The 23,074-nt window shown below is 46.9% G+C and overlaps 1 protein-coding gene across 1 annotated transcript in view; it reads right to left on the reverse strand.

The window, feature by feature from the left end:
- Nucleotides 1-728: 728 nt before the first annotated feature.
- The window catches only part of ELAVL1 (ELAV like RNA binding protein 1), a 41,032-nt gene continuing 18,686 nt past the window's right edge, over nt 729-23,074 (reverse strand). Inside the window, exons 3-6 of the mRNA XM_079771280.1 lie at nt 17,209-17,312; nt 15,248-15,401; nt 9,085-9,310; nt 729-6,246 (exon numbers count right to left, since the gene is read on the reverse strand). Coding sequence (XP_079627406.1) covers nt 5,922-6,246; nt 9,085-9,310; nt 15,248-15,401; nt 17,209-17,312 — 809 coding nt within the window. The 3' untranslated portion in view covers nt 729-5,921. The remainder of the gene's footprint in view (nt 6,247-9,084; nt 9,311-15,247; nt 15,402-17,208; nt 17,313-23,074) is intronic.

Genomic DNA, 23,074 nt, shown 5'->3' on the forward strand with positions numbered 1-23,074 from the left:
TCCTGGCACCAGAGTGGAGATGGGGCCAGCAAGGTTTTGTTAAAACATACCCCCACTTAAGGCACCTTCTTAAATCTCTTGCTTCTCAAAAAATGGGTTCCTAGAGCATCGCCTGGGCTTGTTAGGAATGCACAATCTCAGGCTTACCCCACACCTGCTGATGGTAAATATGCTTTTCAACAGGGCCCCTGGGGAAGGAGGATGCACTCCAGGCCAAGAAGCCCTGCTCTCTGATGCACTGGGAAGGGCTGACACTGAGGTCCCTTCTCCTCAGTGCATAGGTGCAGACACCTTGAACTCCGTCCATCCAAGGAGCCTCTGCTGGAGGCCCTACTCTGGCCTCTGGTCTGAGCATGCAGGGGACACCCTGAACCACCTCCTGCTGGAGTATGCTCCTTCCCCAGATTCCCCTATGGCAGACAGGGGCTGGATATTCTGAGGTATTCCCAGAAGTCACAGGACTGTTTAGCCACATCTAGAAAGAGGAAAATGAACACAGAACTACAAGACACACACACACACACACACACACACACACACACACACACACACGAAAAACCAGAGACTTTAGAAGAGGCCCATCTATAGGTTCACACACACACACACACACACACACACACACACACACACACACACACGAAAAAACAGAGACTTTAGAAGAGGCCCATCTATAGGTTTCAGTGGAGCCCACTGGCTGTCGGGCAGCGTGAGGGCTTGCTCCTCTCTGCTGACCCCAACCTCGCTTCTGATGCTTCTTGGATTCAGAACAGCTGTGGTAAGTGCAGTACCTACTTGATCTATTTTTCTTTTCTAAGAATCCTATGGGGTGGGTGTTATGGATCCCATTTCACACATGGGGACATTGAGGCTTGGAAAGTCAGTGTCTTGCCCCCAATGCACACTGGGAAGAGGGCCAAGCCAGGATTCAAACCCAAGATCCTTGTGCTCCATCCTGCCTCTCAGTCAGAATTTACTTTCCTATCACCAAGGAGATTAGTGTCAGGACACTTAGAATGGCCACAGGGCTCAGGAGTGAGGAGCAGATGGACAGGAAACTCTCAGGGACAACGAAGGAAGCCCAAGATCATTTGAACCTGGAGAAGAGGGGCCTCTGAGCCTCTGAGGGGAGGGAACTGGCTTGTGTGTCCAGGGGAGGGGGCAAAATCTGTGTAGCAGAGGGTTGTGGGAGATCTGGTCACAGAGCACATTCTGGTGCCTTTCCCTCAATACCCCAAGCTGGGCTGTCCAAGGGTCCCCTACCTCTTCACATGGGTCAAGGCCATACCTGACATACAGGGAGAGCCTGGCAGAGGGCAGCCCAAGTATAACTAGGAGGAAGTCACCTGTAACCCCAGCTGGCGCTTTGGCAGTGTTCGCTGCTTATAAGTTACACACCATCACCCTATACCACCACGTCTCAATGATCCCACTTCATTTATTACCAAAATATCACAGAATTCCAGTCATAGTTCACATACAGTGTTTAACACAAACCTGATACCTGTGGAAAGAACTAAGTATTTGGACAATCGAATGTTTGGAATCATATCCCAAACTGTTATCACTCCGTACTCCAAAAATACGCTTTGAGAGCTTTGGAAACTGAATTAAAATGTCTACACAGCTATGAACAATTGTTTAATAAAACTTTTTCATGTTTCCATTACATGTAAATATATCAATTTGGCATCTCTATAAAAACTCTGAAAATGGTGCAAAAGTTTCATTCTCTTTGAGAAAGCCATTGACAAAAAATATTCGTACTTCACTAAAATTTTGAAAAATGGTCTTCTTTCAAAGCTTCTTTATTAATCTGAAATCTTCTGTATTATCAAAATCTAGGTTTGCTTTTTCCTCTTAAAACACTAAAGAACATTTATTCACAAGGATAAAAAGGGAAATAGGAAGATGGAAAACTGAGGGCTTTTTTTCCCCCTGAAAATTAATAATAATAATAAAAAAAGCTAGTTACATAAGCATCCTCAAAATAACACAATGGGATTCATTTTATTGTTGACTTTGGACAGCAGTGTCATACTTTATTGAAAACAAACCCATGTAAAAACAAAGTTAAAATGAAAAATGGTATCTGAAAAATAAATTATTTCATATAAAACAAATCAGTAACTTAAAACACTAATATACAAAATGTCTACTCATCTACTGTACAACATGGGGACCAGTCAGGAAAGTCCCCCTCCCCCAGAGCAAGTCACTATAAACAGAACATTACATGGTAACGAGGTGGTCCCAACCAATGGACAAGCTTTCTCTTCTGGGGTTTGGGGGAGTGAAATACAGTCCTCTCAGAATCACTGCTCAGACCACTGGTTAGCCTAACATAGGTCCTGGTGGTGACTTACAGGTAAATTTTCCTTTTTTTTAAAATGACCAAGCAGAAAACTGAACTATGTCACCAAAAGGTTGTGGGAAAATATACAATACAATCATTAGAAGTCAGAGGCAAATCAAAAGGTTTAGAACCTTGAACCCTGCTGAAGATCTGGGATCCAAGTTCTACTGCTATTGTAAGAAAGGGTCAATTAGCAATGCCACTCAACACAAAGCACTTGCAACCTTAGTTGGTGGCTGGCCTGGGAATCTGATAAATGGGAGGGAGGTAGGTGCCTTAGGTCCTGGGAAGATGGGAAGAATTTCTGGTGGAGGATTGGGGTGGGGGCTGGGGGGCAGCTTATTCTTATTCTTTTTTTATCCAACACAGGAAAGCTGCAAAAGGTAGAGAGAGAAAAATCAGGCTGCATCAGATGTAAAATGGAACAGCTAGCTGGGTGATGCTAACTTTGATTTTCAAGCCCAACAGTGGACTCAGTCAATGGCCTTAATTTGGAGGCCAATCAGAATAAGTTATTGCCAGTAACTTTCATAGGATTCTTCTACTTGTCTGATCCAGTAGGGACCTCTCAGCTGTCAGCTCAGAGGCACCAACTCCTGCAGCAGACTGGTGCAGACCCTGGATGCTGGGTTTCTAGCATTAACACCAAGTGCAGACTCTCCAAAGTTAAGTCAGCTGCCTTTGGCAAGAGAAAGACTCACCTTCTAAACAAAGATGGCAGAGCCAATCCAGCCCCACCTGCTGGTAAGAGGCACAGCCGTGCAGAAGATCATGGCCTAGCATATTCCACTGAAAAGCTCCAGAAGCCAACGGTTAAAAACAAGAGAACTCAACTGGAACCAGGTCCACAAGTTGGGAGCTGTTTAGCAAACAACTGTTAGGGCAGTTTCAGGACAAAAGAGAATTCAACCAAGGCTTCTTTGGTATTTATGTACCAAACCAAACTTGTGATAAATTAACTTTATCTACTCTTATTTTTCCATCAGATCACTCATTTTGCAAAATACAAATGTAAATAAAAATGTAAATTTTGAAAAATGGTTTCTTTTGGATTGTGACTTTTAAAAAATAAATCTTCCTTTTGCAAACAAGCCTAGAGATGTAATCAACTTTATAGACACAGGGCCAGCATCTGGTACCTGGATGGGAGTGACAATTGCTTTTCAGAAGGAATATGTCAAAAACAGAATTGTTCCACACACCTGTAAGTCAAAACCCCCAAAGAAACACATTGGGGTTTTTAATTAGAAGGCTTTTCAAAGAGTGGTGAGGTGACCATGTAACAGAATTTTAATGACCTGAGAAACTCAACTTTCAAAGGCTCATATGTACTTTACATCTCCTCCTCATCTGACCTAACATCAGAACAATCAATCCGCTTCAAATAAAAGAGAGGGGAGGAAAGAAGTTGCGGTGCTGGGTGCAAGCCCACCATCATCTCAATATGCATTTATATTATCCTTATAAGACAATGGGCACGAGCGAGGGCTGACAGGAATGTGTGTCAATGAGATTAAAGGGTCGGTTTCAGAATTGGGAATCTTATCTCTGAGAAAATGTTGGCCCAAGGTTGCACCACCTGAAAGGCTTATTTTTCCAAAAAAAAAAACATGCCAGTCCCAGGGTGAAGAGCACTCTGGGGCAACATACTGGGGACAATCTCCATGTTTTGGGTTCTAGGAGGCACGCAAGCCAGCTTTGACTTAGGATCTGGGAAATTCTGCTGGAGGGAGGAGGCCCTCCATGGCAACTTATGAGACAAGGCCTCAAGGTATGAACTTGGCCTTGTGTGGAAAAGGACATGGCAACATCTTAAATTTGGGAGAATAATGCAAGCAGCTGGTAGCCCCTCAAGAAAGTATGAGAATAATAGCTTCAATTTTTTTTATGGGCTTCTCAGAACACTGATCTTTTCTGGAGAAGGCTGTGCCTATCGGCCTTTCCCCCCACTTAAATAAATAAATAGACAGACAGACAAACAGATAAATAATGCTGCAATTCCATGATCTCAATAACTAAAAAACAGCCTATTATTACGTTTTAGTCTCGTGTCAAAGTTAAAAACTGCTGGTACTAAGTTATTCTGTTTTTTATTCTCACTGTACACTAGATATTTATAAAAATCGGATCATGCTCCGTAGGAATTGCCCGGAGATCTAGCCCTGGCTACTTCACAGGCCCTGTCAGATTCTCCCTACTGGCTCCCCATTTTAAAAACACACCATCTGTGACTGCACATTCCTATACAACAGATTTGTAAATGCTTTGTCTTGAGGCAAGTATTTGTTCCTTAAGCTCTTATATATCCTCCCTGAATGCTAGGCCGTCTGTATCTCACCTAGCCAAAAAGAAAGAAAAGGTAAAATAAAAAACAAAACAAAATTTGAGCAAAACAAAATCAAATTTAATGGTCTTAAATGCAAAAGTAAAAACAAACAAAAAACACAAAAAAGCAAAAGAAAATTAACAGAACAGAACAACCCAAAATGTCAAAGCAATAATGAAGAGAACTTTTTTGAGGGTTAATCTTTAAAACTACAAATCAAAGGGGTTTTTTTTGTTGTTAATAGATAATTGGCAAGAAGTAAGTACTTTTCTGCTGAGTGTTCATATGAAAGCAAAGTTTCAAAACAAAATCCGACTAAAGTAGAAAAAAGTCTAGCACTCACAAGAAGGGATATGAGAAATACAATGCTCAAATGTTCATGTTATTAAAAATAGAGCTATCTTATGCATTCGAGCTATGTTAAATGCTTTTGGAAACTGGAGAAATGACTGTGAACAACAATATCTGATGTGTGGGGCACTGTGCATGCAATGTGTGGACAGGAACTCAGAATGTCAGAGTAGCAACACATCTTCAGGAGTGCCTGGGGCTTAGATCTGATTCAGGAATATATGGAGTTTCCCTGAAACTCTTTGGTCCGTTCCCATTGACGTCTGGGCTTAGAAAACATTGTGTCCTCCTTTAGAGGGCCTGGCCCAGCTTGTGGCCCCATTCCCGGTGGTGGCCCTCGGCCACTGTCAGGACCACTCGGCAGAACCCAGGACTGAGTGACCGAAGGTGGCAATGGGACCTGCTTGGGAAAGCAATTTCATGTCAACCAAAGCAGAAATTGCTTAAAATGTTGAAGCAGTTGAGAAAACGCACACTCAGCATCTGCCTAACATCTTTAGTTTAAAAACGAAAATTAAAAGGTCATTTCTTTTTTATCCAGTTTGTGGAGACACCGAATGAAGTGTGTGTTAGACAGTCTTAGAAGTGAAAGCATGCTTCAGTTTCACCACCATCCCGAGGGACTGGTTAGTCAATGCAGTCTACTTAGATTTCTGTTTAATATATATTTTAAAGAAAATAACTTAAGAAACTTAAAGTTGGTCTAACATTGTGGGATTTCAAACATTTGAACATGTTGGTTGCATCTCAGAGTATAAAAACCTTTTCACTTCTCATTTAGACTAAGACAAACACTTGTGAAAATTGGCGCAAAATGAGTTGTACACTAACAAAAAAGTTTCAACTTCTTCACTCTGAATTACCTATTCCGTACAAAAAAGCATGAGTGAGTTATTTGTGGGACTTGTTGGTTTTGAAGGAAACCTGTAAGATTTTGTCCCCCAGGCGGTAGCCGTTCAGACTTGCTATGGCCATCGCGGCTTCTTCATAGTTTGTCATGGTCACAAAACCAAAGCCTTTGCACTTGTTGGTGTTGAAGTCGCGAATCACTTTCACATTGGTGACTGCGCCAAAGGGGCCAAACATCTGCCAGAGGATTCCCTCATCGGCATCTTGACCAAGGTTGTAGATGAAGATGCACCAGCCTGAAGACGCGTTTCCTGGGACATTGACACCAGAAAGCCCACTCATGTGATCTACACCCATAGGGGAGAACCTAGCAAACAGAGAGCACAGCATTCAGGTCAAGATCAAGGTCAGTGTTGGCCAGCATGCCAACACTATTGGGGGAGCAGGCGGGATTGGCTCAGGCCCTTCCCTCTCCCATCAGCCAGGGGTGTTCTCAAGGCTGCCACACCCCACCAGTCACAAGCAAGATTTTTTTTTTTAAACTGAGAGGACTTCAATATGGTGGCAGAGGAAGGGAGTCGCCTCTGAGATCCTTGGTGCCTGTGGAAGTTCAGAGCCTCAACTGATTTCACTCAGAATGATGGCCTATTAGTGGCTGACCAACCACTTCCTCCACTCTTCCCACTGTGTGTGTGGTTCCTGTTTGCCATTTCTGTGCTTCCCACATTTTAAATGATGGGAGCCTCTCCACATCCTCTGAGGTGCTCTTACACCCTCAAATTGCCCTGGAGGAAATGCTTTCCTCATACTGCATGTATGTCTTTTGGGGAGGCCTGTACTTTTTTCTTCTTTTTCCAAATTTTGTACCTTTCCCTGGTCATGACCTGCCATCTCTAAGGGTTCACAGCCAAGCGGTGTCCGGGTTACACATGCTCCGGTGAAGGGCTACTGCCAGCATAAGGGAACTCCTTCCCAAAGCTCTGGGAACCTTCAGTTGCTGGCTCGTAACATCCCAGAAGAGCCAGGGGCCATACTGCAGGGTCACTGAACTGTACCAAAAATGTGGAACATTTTGATGTAATTAAAAGTGACACTTTTTTAATTACATCAAAACTAAGCCTTCTACCAATGTGTAGCCATTGCAATAAGGATTAAGGGAGATAATAAAACTGTTACTGAAGCCATGTGGCCCTCTAAATGGTTCACAAATTAAAAAGTCATGGTTTCAGGTCAATTTAAAAAGATTTGACTGTGATACAGTATCCGTGAAGCCACACCATGCAAATGGAGAAGTACTACCTCTCCAAAATAAAACCGGGCTTCGAGCTGTGGGGCTGACATAGAGGTAGGTGGGTGCCTTCAAGGGGCCATTAAACATATTCACTTTCTCGACAGACATGACCCCAGGCAGAGTGACCAGCCCCTGAGGTATAGGCCACTGATCCAAGGATTGTATTCAACACAGGTATGGAAGAATCCAGACACATTATTGGCCATGGCTTTGACTTCTCGAGAATAATTTTAAACAGCCTGCATCAGAATGCCTGAGTTGGCTACATGACTTGTGGCTTGTCAGTGATCTTGAGTCTGTTGGGATGACAGTGAGACCACAACAGCATTGAAATGGGGGTGAGAAAAGGCACCCAGCTGGTTCTCAATGAGAACTGGAAAGGAATACACACTTTTAAAAGGACCCCTTAAAAGGACCTACTTTTGTCCAAGTTTTATAGGTACCCAATATGGACATGACTTATTATAGTTAACCTCCTTATGTAGCTATTATACTACAAATAATCTGAGAAAATATTTTATTGCCTTTTATTGACATGATTCTCATTCTTATGAGTTATTGTTAAGGTTTTTCTCTTGCTAATTGGAGCTGATTTCCTTCATCCTGACACTCAGGAAACCCACCCCTAACTCCCTTCTCCATGGCAGAAAAGGAGAGCTGACCCCTCTTTCCCCAATGTGATAACAACAGAGGCACTTTCTTCTCTTCCGGGTCTTTCTCTTATTCTTATCTTAGTCTGCCTTCCGGTGGTAAATCTTCCCTCCTGCCTCTCCCACTCACTGCTTCCTCCCCTCTCCTTTTGCGTTGTTCCTCTGCCGTCATGATCCCTTCCTTGCCTAACCAGCAGTTTGGCTCCTCTGGTCTCCCCTTTCTTTTCTACTCCTCGTTGCTGTGACAAAGGCCCCCTTCTCCTCCTCCAACCGTCCCTGGTTTGCCAGGTACCATAATTCAATGAACACTGCCATCCACTCATCCCAATCAGTAGTGAGGTGATCTGTGTTATCTGACTTCCACACTGGATTTACTTCCATACTTGCTTCTGTCTGAAGGCACTTCCCCTGCCTTTGTCTAGTAACTAGGAGAGCCAGCTATAGAACCTGACATGGTTGAGAACTCTGGTAGGGCTTTTAAACAGAAGGCATACAGTATTTAGATATCAAAGTAACTCCACAAGGTGTATGAGAAAGGGTTGCCTTAGGCCTGATGACCAAATGCCTAAAACCTGTTTAAAAACTCAGGAAGGAGAACAGCTCTCACTTAACATACATAAAGCTGCAGCCTTTTTCTTATGGAGTTGAATGATGCATATATTTTTAGAGTGTTTTTTTTTTAAAATTGAATTTATTGGGGTGACATTGGTTCACAAAACCATGCAGGTTTCAAGTGTACAACTCAATAAAAGAACATCTACACATTGCATCCATGCGCCCATCGTCCCAAGCAATGTCTCTTTCCTTCCTCATTTCCCCCTTTGCCCACCTATACCTAGCCCCCACCCGCCTTTCCCTCTGGCTATTACCACACAATTGTCTGTGTCTATGTGTTATGTATACATTTTTTTTGGAATGATCTTTTAAACTCATGGCTATACTCTCATCTCTCTAGAAACTATATGCTGGAGTGCCATCACCCGCTCTCTCAGGTTGGAGCTGCATCATCTTTTATATTCTAATTGAAGACAACACTCACTTGGAAAGAGATGGCTTTCATATGGACACTTTTATAATGGAGGTGGGGACAGGGAGACATGAAATGATTCTGAGTGCAACCTTCTGATGTGATCAGCCTGGCATGCCCAGTGCTTCCCAGTGTGTGGTTACCCAGCCAGTGAGGCTCTAACAGCCTTCAAAGCACTGCCAGCCATGGTGGGAAGAGACTGGGTAGGTAGATGAGAGCACTGCCCTCCTGACCCACCTGAATCTCTGTGCCTGGTGATGCACGGGGCCTCCAAACCGTCTAGCTGGCGAGTGGTACAGCTGGGAGAGCAGCGCCACATTTTTGTTCTGGTTGGGATTGGCTGCGAACTTCACTGTAATGGGTTCAGAGGAACCTGGGGGTTTATGACCATTGAAACTGGTAATTGCCTCTTCTGCTTCCGACCGTTTGTCAAACCGGATAAACGCAACCCCTCTGGACAAACCTTTTTAACAAACCAACAAAAATGGAGTTAGGGGAAAAAATGCAAGGATTTTTTAAAACTGAAAAACAAAAATCAAGCAAGTCAGTCTACTGTGCTTCAAATTGGATGCTTAATGAGACAGACAAAAATTAAACCTAAATATGTTCAAGCCACCTGGGTCAAGGTTTCATTATTCTGTGTGAAGTGAATTAGGAAACGCTAAACATGTTTAAATTAAGAATAAAGGGAGAGCACAGCCAGAGTGGCTCAGTTGGTTGAGCATCGTCCTGTGCACAGCAATGTGGCTGGTTCAATTCCTGGTCAGGGCACATACCTGGGTTTTGAGTTCAAGCCCACATCGAAATATATATGGAAAGCAGCTGATCGATGTCCCTCCCTTGCTTTCCCCCTCCCTTCCTCTTTGTAAGCATGTCCTTGGGTGAGGATTAAAAAAAGAATGAAGGGACATTTATAATCCAATTAAAAATAGTTCTATGACTATCTAAAAAAAAAGAATGAATTAAAAAACCCCAACAATGACTAATAAAAGATTAAGGTTTCAGACTTTCTTCTGAGTTACTCAGTGCCAAAAGATATTTGGTGTCAGACGGCCACATTAGAAGCAATCACACCCCCCATCTCCCATCACTATTTTGACACCAGGTACCCACTCTGGTGTGGGTGCCAGATGGGCTGGGAAGGCAACCAGGATTGGCAGGGCTGGGTCTGAGAATTCTCCCTGGGTTCTGGACACCCCCATGCCTGCTTTGCCCTCCCAGTGTGCCTGAGGAGCAGTGGTGCCGCTGAGGGCCTGTAGTGAATAAGGAGCAACCTGGCCTCATAGACAGGACAGGCTTTTGCAGCCTGCTGCCTTTCCAGTGGGCCCAACAGAATCCCTGGTTATTAGGTGCCCAGCTCAGCCTTCTCCTTCATCCTTGAAAGGCGTGGGGTCCCAGTAACCAAGCCTCACCCAAACAGCACTTTCCTGCTGCCATCAGCTCATTCACTATTTTAAAATCCTGGGACCTCCTGTGGGCCCCAAACTGCCCTCAGAATCAAGTGATGTCACTCACTCTTTCCCCCTAAACCAGTGGTCGGCAAACCGCGGCTCGCGAGCCGCATGCGGCTCTTGGCCCCTTGAGTGTTCTAATGCCACTTCTTCAAAATAGACTCGCCCAGGCCAAAAACCGACTTCTGCGCATGGGCCACGAAGTTTCAATCGCACTGTACGTGCGCGCCTGCACGTGGTATTATGTGGAAGAGCCACACTCAAGGGGCCAAAGAGCTGCATGTGGCTCGCGAGCCATGGTTTGCCAACCACCGCCCTAAACTGACCAGGCACACACAACAGTGCTGACAGTCCCCCATAGACTGCCTGGCAGGTTAAGAGTCCCTGCCTTAGGCCTACTCCATACCTGGTCTTGTTCCTGCATGGGAAGGGCCAGGGCCCCTGTCGTGGCCTCCATCTGTCTCGAGAAGGTACCTTCTCTTGCTACCTAGACTGAGGCACCTGTAGGTAAGCTGAGTCCCTCAACAGAGCAGGAACACGATACAGGACCAGGCTGCCTGGGATCTAAGGCCCAACTGCTATAGGCAGTGTCTGGTCAGTTGGCATGAGTGTGAGACCTGAGCAAACCAGGTAGCAGAGTGTTCAGCTGCCCCCAACAACCTGTCCATCCACATTCTGGGTCTGGGGGGATGATGATGAGATCTTGGCCCTTGAAGAACTCAAGGAATGGGGTGGGGCTGGGGTGAGGGAATTTGGAGTCCCAGAAGAGCCTGGCTCCTTCTCCTGAGAATAAACAGGGGGTCAAAACAAACAAACAACAAAAAAAAAAAAACACACACACACAGTGAAGGTTCAAATGTAGTGGAGAGGTGACAGCAAGGGCCAGTCTGAGGGTGACATTGCTGGGCTGGAGTCACAGGTGTAACTGGTGGGATGGCTGTGATCGATAGCCCTATGCTAGACACTCTCATATTTGCCTGCCATTTATAGGGCCACCAGCTAAGTGAGCACACCAGATGTCCCCCCATTCAGCTCCCATGTTCCAGTACCTTTCCTTACCATTTCCCACAGGGTCCCTCCTACCAACTGCCTCCCCCATGATGCGCATGGGACATGGGTCTCCCTGGCTGGTCCTGCGGCCCTGGAGGGGCATAGAGAGACTCAGGCACATCAGATGACAAGTGTCACTGCAAAGCATGGTTGACACCTCTCTGGGCCTGGAATCCCATGTTGGGGCCTGACTTGGATGTGATACTGTGGGCCCCACTGAAGCACACAGTGAATAGTCAGGGACCCTCAGGCCAAGGATTCTTTGTTTACCACTGTAACATATTGTGGACAACCCATGTTGGGTCTTAAAGCACACAACACTCCAACTGGGAAGCTCCCTGACCCAGCTTACCCCTCCCCCCAGCACAGTGCCCTGGGAGATCATACAGAAGCTCCTAGCAGTCTGAAGGCTGCCCCCATGTTGGCTCCATGACTCTTTAAAATTCACACAGCCAGAGACACTCACTGAATTAGTGAGATCAGACCTAGCAATCACATGTATGCCCCAGAAAATTCTAGAACCTGAGCTTATTTTTTTATTTCAGTTCAAAAGAACACCTGAAAGTACTGTTTTTATTCACTCTTAAAGGGCACAAATAATAGCTTAGACAGATGGAAACCTGTACAAAATCTAACTTTAGATAAATAATGCTGAAAGTTGGAGCTGGCTGGCTCCTACAGGAAGCTGCCTTCAGGGAGATGGTTTTATTCTATTTATAAAACCTTAAGATCAAACAGAGTGTGTGTGCAAGTGGGATTTCCCTGTTTGATTTTGTAAAATGACTTTCAAATGAAAACTTCCCAACTGCAATGAACAAAACCCGAGAAAGAGAAAGAAAATGTTATCTAACGCAAGAAAATGTTAATTCACTAATGTGATGAATCTACACTTATTTGAAGATAGCTCTGTTTTTTCCCTCTAGTGTTTTTTATTTTATGTATTTACTAGAGGCCCAGTGCATGATTTAATCATGCACCTGGTGCACCAGCGGGCTGGCTGTCCTCCGGTGCACCAGGCCTTCCGAAAGCCTCCGGCGAGGCGGAGGCTTTCGAAAGGCCTTGTGCTGGAGCAGACAGCCGGCCAGCTCCCCCGCTTTGGCTTTTGATCGCGGGGAGCTGGCCGGCTGTCCGCCGGTGCACCAGGCCTTCCGAAAGCCTCCGGCTCAGCGTCCTGCTGGCCCAATCAGCTACCCCGGCCACCCTGAGTCCCACCCCCTGCGCCTCCTGCTGGCCCAATCGTGGGCGTAGCAGAGTGATGGTAATTTACATATTACCATTTTATTATGTAGGATTTTAAAATTTTAATTAAATCTTTGTTGTTGAAAGTACTTCATATGTCCCTTTTCCTCCACTGCCCCTTCTAACCTGCTCCCACCCCTGCCCCAGGCCTTTATCACCCTATTGTCTGTGTCCATGGGTTATGTACACATGCATGCAAGTTCTTTGGTTGATCATTCCCCGCCCCCCTCTGAGATTCCACAGTCTGTTCTATGCTATGTCTCTGGATCTATTTTGTTCATCAGTTTATTTTGTTCATTATATCCCACATATGAGTGAGATCATGTGATATTTGTCTTTCTCTGACTGGTTTATTTCGCTTAGCATAATACTCTCTAGGTCCTTCCATGCTGTCTCAAAGGATAAGAGATCCTTCTTTTTCGCTAGTGTTTTTTAGAATTAAGAGCAGAGACCAATAAATGGCACAATCTTCAAATGAGTAAACTATAAAGTTCACAATTAAAATGGATAAAGAAAAATTAAAAAATTAAGTTCTATTAGCTCAGGATGTAAAGGTTTCTGAAGAGAACTTCCCATTTCTTCAACACTAAAAAGTATATCATATGAAGGCAAATCTGTCTGCCATGCCGTTCTCTGCCTCATTCCCTTGTGGGCTCCATGGGGTCCCAGTAGAGGGGCCCTGGGTGGGTAGCCTCCTCTAGAGCAAGGGGAAGAAGGGAGCCCTCAGCCCCAGGAGACTCACATTTTTGCTCTCTAATTCTAGCCCCAGGTCAGGAAGCAGGGCTGGGAGAGGGAGCCCAGGAGTCCCTCATCTCTCCCTTCCCTCCTGTCCTCTTGCAAGGACACCATAACAGAAAAGGGATGGGGTGGGGAGTGGGGGGTCCCAGTTCCTTCCTTGTAGCAGAGGCTGGCAGGGAGGCCTGAGGGAGAGTGAGGATCCGGTACACCACCCTAAGGTCACAGCTGAGCCTGGGGGCAACCCTGAGGTGCCCCCAACACTAGGAGATAAAAGCCTTGCAGACGGAAAGGAGGCCACCAAATCCCCAGCAAATGGCTGAGGGAGCTATCTACAGAAGTGAAACAAAAGCTACATGGCCAGGGGTATGTTCTCAAGGTCGCTGGGCTCTAGAGAGCAAGGCCCCATTGGGCAGTGCTGGACAGAGATCAGCAGAGGCAAAGGAGTACTGTGCGATCTAGAAAAGCAGGGCCATGGAAGCAGGAAGGTGGGTCCCCAGGCAGCCCATTCAGGCACTCCTATGCAGGTGGAGCTGGGAATAAATAAATACATGCACTGACCAGCTGACTGCATTTGTTATCTCTCAATGGGGGCTTTAGGAAACTAATCTGGTGCAGGCCAGGGGGTTTATCCCAAATAAATGGTATCCTCAACCTATGCCCACCCCCTATCCTCCAGCAAAGGGTCAGAATGTGGGAGGCAATATGCATGGGGTGGAACTCATGTCACTCCAGCATAACCTGGTGTCTGTGCCAGACTAGGGGTATACCCAGAGCTCCCATGAAACGCCAGTGACCTGAGCCTGTGGACTATACTCCACAAGCCACTCCTCCTCCTCAGGCCCCGGGGGCAATCAAGCTGCCCACTCCTCTCAAGGCCAGGCTCCAGCAGGCACCAATCTCAGCTTCCACAGTTGGGGCTAGAGAAAGGAGAGCAGGGGACAAGGCCAGATGCCCCAAAGCACTCAGCTTGGGGGGAACGTGAAAAAATGTGTGTGACCCCACCTACCTGCTCTCCAGGGTCTGCTCTGCAAAGGGGAGGTCATCTCAGAGCTATGCCTTCCTGTGCCCTAATTACCCAATATTAGTTTTAATACCACAGCCAAGGGGGTGGTGAATACTCTGTGTAGGAAGAACATAAAAATCAAATGCAGACAATTCTACCGGCTTCTCTGAGCTCCGGAGGCAAGAAGCTTCCTTTCTAGTTTGTCAGCAGATCCCCGCTCCTGGCAGGAACAGTTCTGAGGAGTCCAAAAGAGGGCATGGCCCAAGCTCTCTGCTCCCCAGCTAGAGGCATGCATAGGAGTTGGCAAAGGATATCCTAATCCCAGTTCCCAGGCCAGCAGGGCATGTGAGCCACACAGTCAGGGCCAGAGCCCAGCTTCCTGCCAGTCTGTCTGCCCAAGGCTGATTCAGCAAAGCCCAAGTGGCTAATGTCCTGAACTGAGATGACCTGAGAGGGGCTGGGATAATCAGCGAGTAAAGTTCACCACTGTTGAGTTCTGTGGGTGGGGCATCTAAATAATCAAAACAGTCACCCTTGTAGCTTTGGGACAAAAAGGCCTGGACCAAGAGTAAAGACTGTCACATCACACATTGCATGCCTGCAATAAGAACAGCAGCAAATCCTTGTAACCCATTCACAGGCCAGGCTGGGACATTTGGGTGCCTAAGGGAAGGTATGTCTTGTTGCCACAATGTCTTGGTGTTTTCACCATAAATGCCAGCCTGACTGAGGGGCTCTTTCATGCCACTTTCTCTCTCCAGTCTCACAGAACAAATGGCTATGTCATCTCATTTTGATTCTGTTGTCATTGGTGGAACAACTAATGACATTTAAAATCAAACATGATCTGTCTTCCCTAGAAAACCTAGCCCCTGGCCTAGAGGAAAACCTCACCGTGCATCCCAGGCCACCTCCGTACCTGTCGTCTGGTCCACAAGGACTCGGGAGTTGATGATTCGCCCGAATCGAGAGAACATGTCCTCCACATCCTTCTGGGTCATGGTCCTGGGGAGCCCGCTGATGTACAAGTTGGCGTCTTTGATGACCTCTGAGCTTGGGCGAGCATATGACACCTTGAAAACAAAACCGCTTTCGGGGGTTAGGACAGGTGTGTGGCCAAAGCATCAGGGAAGGGTGTTAAATTTTGGGGTGAGAAAAAGCCAACCTATGGTGGGAGAACACACAAACACTCATCACCTGAGGCAGCTCCCCAGGCAATGAGCTGATAGCTGGCAGCATTTTCACATTTCAATGAAGGGAACATTATTCCTGTTTTACAAAGTAACTGAAGGTCCACAGTTTGTTTGTGGCAGAGCAGGGACTGAACCCTGTTACCTGTGCACTTACCAAGGCGTTATCCCTCTCTGGATGATGAGCTGGGCTGGGAACAAGACCTGCCTATGAGGAGTGGTGGGCAAGAAAGCTGGGTGCTGCTGGGAATGCAACATTCACCTGCCAATAGGCAAGCTCGCCATAGGAGCCCAGATGGGGAAGTGAGTGCTAGGGGAGCCCTGAGTTCCACACACAACTATTCAATATTAAATGACTCTAGGCCTTTTAGGCTTATGTTTTGCAAACTTGAAGAAAGCCTAACATGAACTTTTGTAGTGGCTTAGAGAAAATGGCATGTATGTACTAGAGGTGGTGAGGAGAGGCTGCAGGGGCTGATGGTAAGAAAAGGTCTTTGGACCTTTCTTCAAAGAAAAGGTCTCTGAAGAAAAAGTGACAGCTGTGTGGACCCTGCAGGCCACAAGGAGGGACCAAGGTCTCACTGGGAGGAGGGCTTCTGCCCACAAAGGGGCAATCTAGGGAAGTGGGACTCAGTCACACCCAACGCAGTCAGAACTCAGTGAGGAGGCTGAGAAACAGAGGCGGAAGGGGAGGAAACAAGAGAACCGTGTGCTCCAGAAGGTGGGGACTGCAGAACTTTCTCTCTGAGGGTCACAAAACTGATGTGATGAGGAGCCTGAAACCATAACACAGGAGCAAAGATGAAATCTTTTATTTTTCAAGTATAAACTCTTTTTTATAAAATTTACATGCGACCAATGAGCTATTTTGATATTTTAATGCTTTATAGAGCTATAACTCATCATAAAATCCATTCTTTTTTTTTTTTCTTTATTGATTTCAGAGAGTGAGGGAGAGAGAGATGGTAACATCAATGATGAGAGAGAATCATTAATTGGTTGCCTCCTGCACACAACCCGGGCATGTGCCCTTGACCGGAACTGAACCTGGGACCCTTCAGTCCACAGGCTGACGCTCTATCCACTGAGCCAAACTGGTTAGGGTGCAAGTATAAACTCTTATGTCACTGGGCAGCATGAGGGCATGGACAACAGGTGTGTTCTTACCGGAACGCTCAGTCCTGCTAGGAAGGGCAGGAAGTTTGTCTGACTTGTTCAACATAGTAGGTGTTCAATAAACATGTACTAAGTGAATGTCGAATAAAGTGGCTGTGATGGGGCTGGAAGGGTGACACTGCTGTGCCACTACAGTATGCCAGGAGCGGGGAAGGCAGGGCATGAAAATGGGAGTGCACAAGAATGGGAATGTCACAGCCAGACATGAGACAGGCAGGGGAGGCCTGGGCCGAGAAGGGGGCTCCCCTCTCTACATGCCCTTCATGGGAAACCTTTTACTGGTGGGGCGAGGAAGCCATGAGCCACGGCATGAGGACTGGAATGGTCATCACTCAACACACATGTGAGATGCAATACCTCAATTTTGGGCAGTCAGGTCTCCCCAGAGGCCCTGGAAGAACCGGGTTTCTGAGATGCTAATGGTGCCCTTGACAGTGATGATGAGGTAGGTCAGGTTTGGCAGAGATCCCAGCCCAGGACAGGATTGAATAAGGTGGTGCTCACCACTCTTTACCTTAATGGTTTTGGACTGGAGCCGCAGGCCATTCAGCGTGTTTATTGCTTTCTCCGCGTCCTTTGCAGTCACATAGTTCACAAAGCCATAGCCCAAGCTGTGTCCTGTGGGAAAACATGTGTACATTGGTAAACCAACTGAGAGAGACCAAGAGGATGAAAAGGACTATACCTTCCCATGTCTGGCTGGGCTGAAAAGGATAAGGTCAGAGAAAAGACAAAGAAAAAACACAGGAACCTTAAGAGCCAGGGTCTGCAGGAAATGAGTTTATAATTTACACTGAGTGGCTAGATTATTACGATCTCTGAACGCATAATAATCTGGCCACTCAGTGTGTATGTGTGTGTGTGTGTGTATTAGAGGCCCGGTACATGAATTTGTGCATGGGTGGGGTCCAGCCAGCCTGGCCAGGGGGAGGGGACATGGGCGGTTGGCCCGCCTGCCTGCTGGTTGAACTCCTGGTCGAGGGGACAATTTACATATTAGCCTTTTATTATATTGGATATACACTGAGTGGCCAGATTATTATGTGTTCAGAGATCATAATAATCTGGCCACTCAGTGTATATTAATGGTTTATTTATTATTGTTTTTTAATATATACTTTATTGATTTCAGAGAGGAAGGGAGAGGGAGAGACAGATAGAACATCAATGATGAGAGCTAATCATTGATTGGCTGCTTCCTGCACAACCCCCACCAGGGATGGAGCCCACAACCCAGGCATGTGTCCTGACCAGGAATTGAACCATGACATCCTGGTTCATAGGTTGATGCTCAACCACTGAACCACGCTAGCCTGCCCGGCTATATTAATGGTTTATTTGGTACACTTTTTTGGCAAACTTGTACATTTTCTGTAAAGAACAAATGTTACTTCTGTAATTTAAAAAAGTTATTGAAAAAGAAAAACTGCGCTACTGACTACATCCTGGGGAACCCATCATTAAAGCAACGACAATGATTGGTGCCACTAGTGATGGCTACTCTGTGGGGTTCTGAGGGAGCCTGGGTCTGGGAAGGGGAGAAGGACGGTTACAGGTGGCAGCTAGGTAGACAGACATTTCTCCACCACTTCCTACCCCAGAGCAGGGAAAGCTTGCTGGGCTCTGGTGCCACCCAGTGTCAGTTCTCTTACTTTCCTGAATCTGCAACCCAGTGGGGAGCACAAGGAGAGGACAGCACTTAGAGAAGTTCCAGCCCTGCCGGGCAGCTCCTGTACCACCTTCACAGCCTTGGCCAGGCTTGCAGGGCCCCCTTGGTAGTGGCCCTCCACTGTGACAGCATTACCAGCTGAAGTCTGGGGGAGTCATACGGGATGCAAGAACCTGAATTCTTCCCAAAGAGAGCCAAGTTACAGGTAACCTGTTCCAGCCCCTTCTTCTTAAAAAAAATTTTTTTTAATTGATTTTTTACAGAGAGGAAGGGAGAGGAATAGAGAGCTAGAAACATCGATGAGAGAGAAACATAGACCAGCTGCCTCCTGCACAACCCCTACAGGGGATGTGCCCGCAACCAAGGTACATGCCCTTGACCGGAATCGAACCTGGGACTCTTCAGTCCGCAGGCCGCTCTATCTACTGAGTCAAACCAGTTAGGGCACCAGCCCCTTCTTTATGAAACTTTTAGAAGTGGGAGTGACCACCAACTGGATACCCACAAGGGACTCAGCATAGTAGGCAAGGCACTGTGGGTTCCCGGGAAGCCCGAGAGGAGCAAAGGCTGAGGGTCAGAGGTGGAAGGAGCCTTACACCTTCACTACAGGGGGAGCAGGAGGAGGTGCAAAGAGAACCACCAATGTGCCCACATCTGACCCATGCACATGCCACATTAGGGGGCACCCACTACACACAAGCACTGCCCTGTGCAGAAATAGAGCTGTGTGTAAGACCAAGGGCCACCTTCATTGAGTTTTGTTCCATTCCTCCAGTTGGCAGAGGGTTACAATGAGCAGGTAAAAAATACAACCAGGGCATCCGACCAGCCAGAGTGGCTTAGTTGGCTGAACATCATCCTGTGTACCAGAAGGTTATGGTTTGATTCCTGCTCAGGGTACATACCTAGGTTGTGAGTTTGATCCCCAGTTGGGGAGTAAACAGAAGGCAACTGATCACCCGGTCAGCATGGCTCAATGGTTGAGCGTCGACCTATGAACCAGGAGGTCACGGTTTGATTCCCGGTCAGGGCATATGCCCGGGTTGTGGACTCAATCCCCAGCGTGGAACGTGCAGGAGGCAGCCGATCAATGATTCTGTCTCATCATTGATGTTTCTGTCTCTCTCGCTCTCTCCCTTCCTCTCTAAAATAAATAAAAATATATTAATAAAAAAAAGGCAACTGATCGATGTTTCTCTTTCTTCCCCTCCCTCCCTCCCTCCCTCCCTCCCTCCCTCCCTCCCTCCCTCCCTCCCTCCCTCTCTCCCTCTAAGCATGTCCTCAGGCGAGGATTAAAAAATAAATAAAAAATACAACCAGGCCCCAAGCCACATAGAGATGGAGGTCCTCACTGTAGCTATGCTGGCTCAATCTGAAGTGCCAGAGGAACCAGGCCCATTTCTGTGATAATGAGACTTGGAACCCATAGGACAGTTTAACTCAGTTTTGCCACTTAGAAAAAAATTATTTTTTAAATGTAAAGAAAAATTACAATGATAATGCAGAATTCCCATATACCCCACACCCAGTTTCCCATTAGTAACAACTTATACTAGAATGATGGAACACTTGTTTACAAGTAATAAACCAGCAGTGATACATTATTTTTAAAAAAATATATTTGTATTGATTTCAGAGAGGTAGGAGGGAGAGGGAGAGAGAGACAGAACCATCAATGATGAGAGAGAATCATTGATCAGCTGCCTCCTGCATGCCCCCTACTGGGGATTGAGCATGCAACACTGGCATGTGCTCTTGACCAGAATCAAACCCGGGACCCTTCAGTTGGAAGGCCGATGCTCTATCCACTGAGCCAAACCGGCCAGGCGATACATTATTTTTAACTGCAATCCACATTTGATTTGCATAGTATTTGTCTTCCCCTAATGTTCTTTTCTGTCCCAGGATGCCATTCGGAATCCCATGTAACATTTAGTCATCACGTCTCCTTAGGCTCCCCTTGGCTGGGACAATTTCTCAGACCTTCCTTGCTTGTGATGACCTTGACAGTTTTGAGGGCTGGTCAGGAATGCTGTAGAATCCCTCTCAATCTGGGCTTGTCAGATACTTTTTCTCATGGTTAGGTTGGCCTGATGGGTTTTGGGGAGGAAGATCACATAGTGCAATGAATGCCCTTCTCATGACATCAGCGGGTGTATTACGTCAATGTGACTTGTCACAGATGATGTTGACCTTCATCTCCTGGCAGAGGCAGTCCGTTTGGTAGGTTTCTTCTCCACTGTAAGGTCATTCCCCCATTCCAAACTGTAGGCTTTGGAAGGAAGTCATGGCGCAGCCCACACTTAGGGAGTACCTTGTGGAATTCCAGTCTGCCTCCTTCAGGGCGGAGTAGCTATATAAATTATTTACACAGCTGCTTTCTTTTTTAAAGAAACAAAAACAAAATCTGACCCTCCAGACCCATATATATATATATTTTTATTTTATTGATTTTTTACAGAGAGGGAGAAGGATAGAGAGTTAGAAACATCGATGAGAGAGAAACATCGATCAGCTGCCTCCCGCACACCCCCCACTGGGTATGTGCCCACAACCAAAGTACATGCCCTTGACCAGAATCGAACCTGGGACCCTTCAGTCCGCAGGCTGACGCTCTATCCACTGAACCAAACCATTTAGGGCCAGACCCATATTTTTAACAAAACCCCATGGACCTCAGAGACTCGGCTCCTGAGACTGAACAGTGAGGACCCTGGAGAGCAGGGCTGTGGGGCCCAGGCCCATCTAGCAGGAGAGTCATAGCGCAACTCAGAAAACTACAATCAGCTCCAGGTCAGGGACTTAGGGTCCTTGCAAACATTCCAGACCACAAATGTGAAAGTTGAGGATGCAGAGGAGGTCTGTGATAGATTCCCAACCAAACTCCAGCCTGCCTGGGATTTTTACACCCAAATACCTGCTCTTCAACCTCACTCTGTCGATCTCTCACTGTAGCCAGGCCAAGAGTCCGCCCTTCCTGGCCCAGCCTTGGACAGGCTCCTCCACTCCTCTCTGATCAGCAGCACCTGCACACCGGTCTCCTTGTCTTTCTGCTCCTCCCACAAGGCCAATTCCACCCAGTACCACCAGTCTTCTTCCCTTCTGGTGCCTCAGGTGATCTAAGCAATGCTGGGGAAACCAAACACCAATGAAGACTCACCCAGGCCCTGTTCCTGTGTCTTCAGCTACAGCTGGCTCCTCTCAGCATATAAACATGGGCCTTGCCCCAGCTCAGTGCTTGGTGGCCCTGGCTGGCTCCCTAGAGTGGTCACTGCTGACTGCTAGCACTACACTCACCAAGGCTGTCCAGGGTCCCTGGGTGCTGCCCCATGGACGGTTTTAGGACCCAGCTTCCTGAGCTCTCAGCTTGAAGTGCCACCTCCTCCAGGATGTGACAACAGTGCCAAGTTTTCTTTCTCCCCAGCTGTCCCTCTTCAGGTTCTTCCTCTGCCAATTTCATCAAGATGGTCCCCAAGACTCTGCCTTTGGTCCTTTATCTCCATCAGTCTTCCTGGGTGACCTCTCTGACCACCTGTGTGCCTGCACCTTCTAATGTCACCTAGGAAGTTGCACACCCTTAAATGGCCACTGCCTCCCTTTCCTGTTCTTACACCAACTCCAGTTTTCCTGAATGAGTCCGCCAATAGTAACTGAGCACCTAGTATGTGCCAGATTCCAGGCCAGGTTGGTGGGGTGGGGAGGGGTTTTGATGATGATCACAAAGGAGGAAGCTTCTACCTTTATAAAACTCATATCCCAGTGGTCAAATTGGACAACAAACCAGCAAGAAAGAAATGAACAAACCACTGCATAGGTGCTAGGAGGAGAATCTTTCTTGTGGTGAGAGGCTGACAGGATGGGCCCTCAGTAGACAGGGTGGACAGGAGCACCCTTTGAGGAGGTGATATCTGAAGCAAGACCTTTGGATAGCTGAGAGCAAGCATTCCAGACAGAAGAGCAAGTGCCAAGTCTCTGAGGTAGAGGCAATGAGTATGTTCCAGGAAATGGGGGAATGGACCAGAGGTTGCTGCTGGGTGGAAAACAGATTCAGTAGGTCAAGCTAGACAGGACCCTGTGGAGTCTGTGAGCTTGAGCAGGTGTGAGATGAGGGCAGTGTGCAGCAGAGAGGAGGCAGCAGAAGGAAGACCCACAGAGAAGACCTGCAGATGGGCTGATGCAGGAGAGCTTCAGAGGAGCCTAAAGTGCCAGCACTCCTGGAACGGGCTGAGCCTTCTGGGGCCAGGAGGGGAGGGATCTCTGCATACCCCTGCCCCCAGGGCTGGCTCTGTCCCCTCAATCTGTTCTACCCTCTGTGGTGGGCACCTGTGTGCAGCAAGAAGAAAGGTGGCGGAGGAACAAATGGGAGTCCCTGACTTTCACCCAATTGATGATGCTGTAGAGCAGTGGTCGGCAAACTCATTAGTCAACAGAGACAAATATCAACAGTACAACGATTGAAATTTCTTTTGAGAGCCAAATTTTTTAAACTTGAACTTCTTCTATCGCCACTTCTTCAAAATAGACTCGCCCAGGCCGTGGTATTTTATGGAAGAGCCACACTCAAGGGGCCAAAGAGCCGCATGTGGCTCGCAAGCCGCAGTTTGCCAACCACGGCTGTAGAGCAAAGTGCTTAACACAGTGCTGAGCACCAACCTCCACTCTTTCCTTCACCATGAACCAATCACTTTCATCTTTGGCTTCCCATTAGAAT

The sequence above is a fragment of the Cnephaeus nilssonii genome, assembly GCF_951640355.1.
Source record: "Cnephaeus nilssonii genome assembly, chromosome: 5".
NCBI lineage: Eukaryota > Metazoa > Chordata > Mammalia > Chiroptera > Vespertilionidae > Cnephaeus > Cnephaeus nilssonii.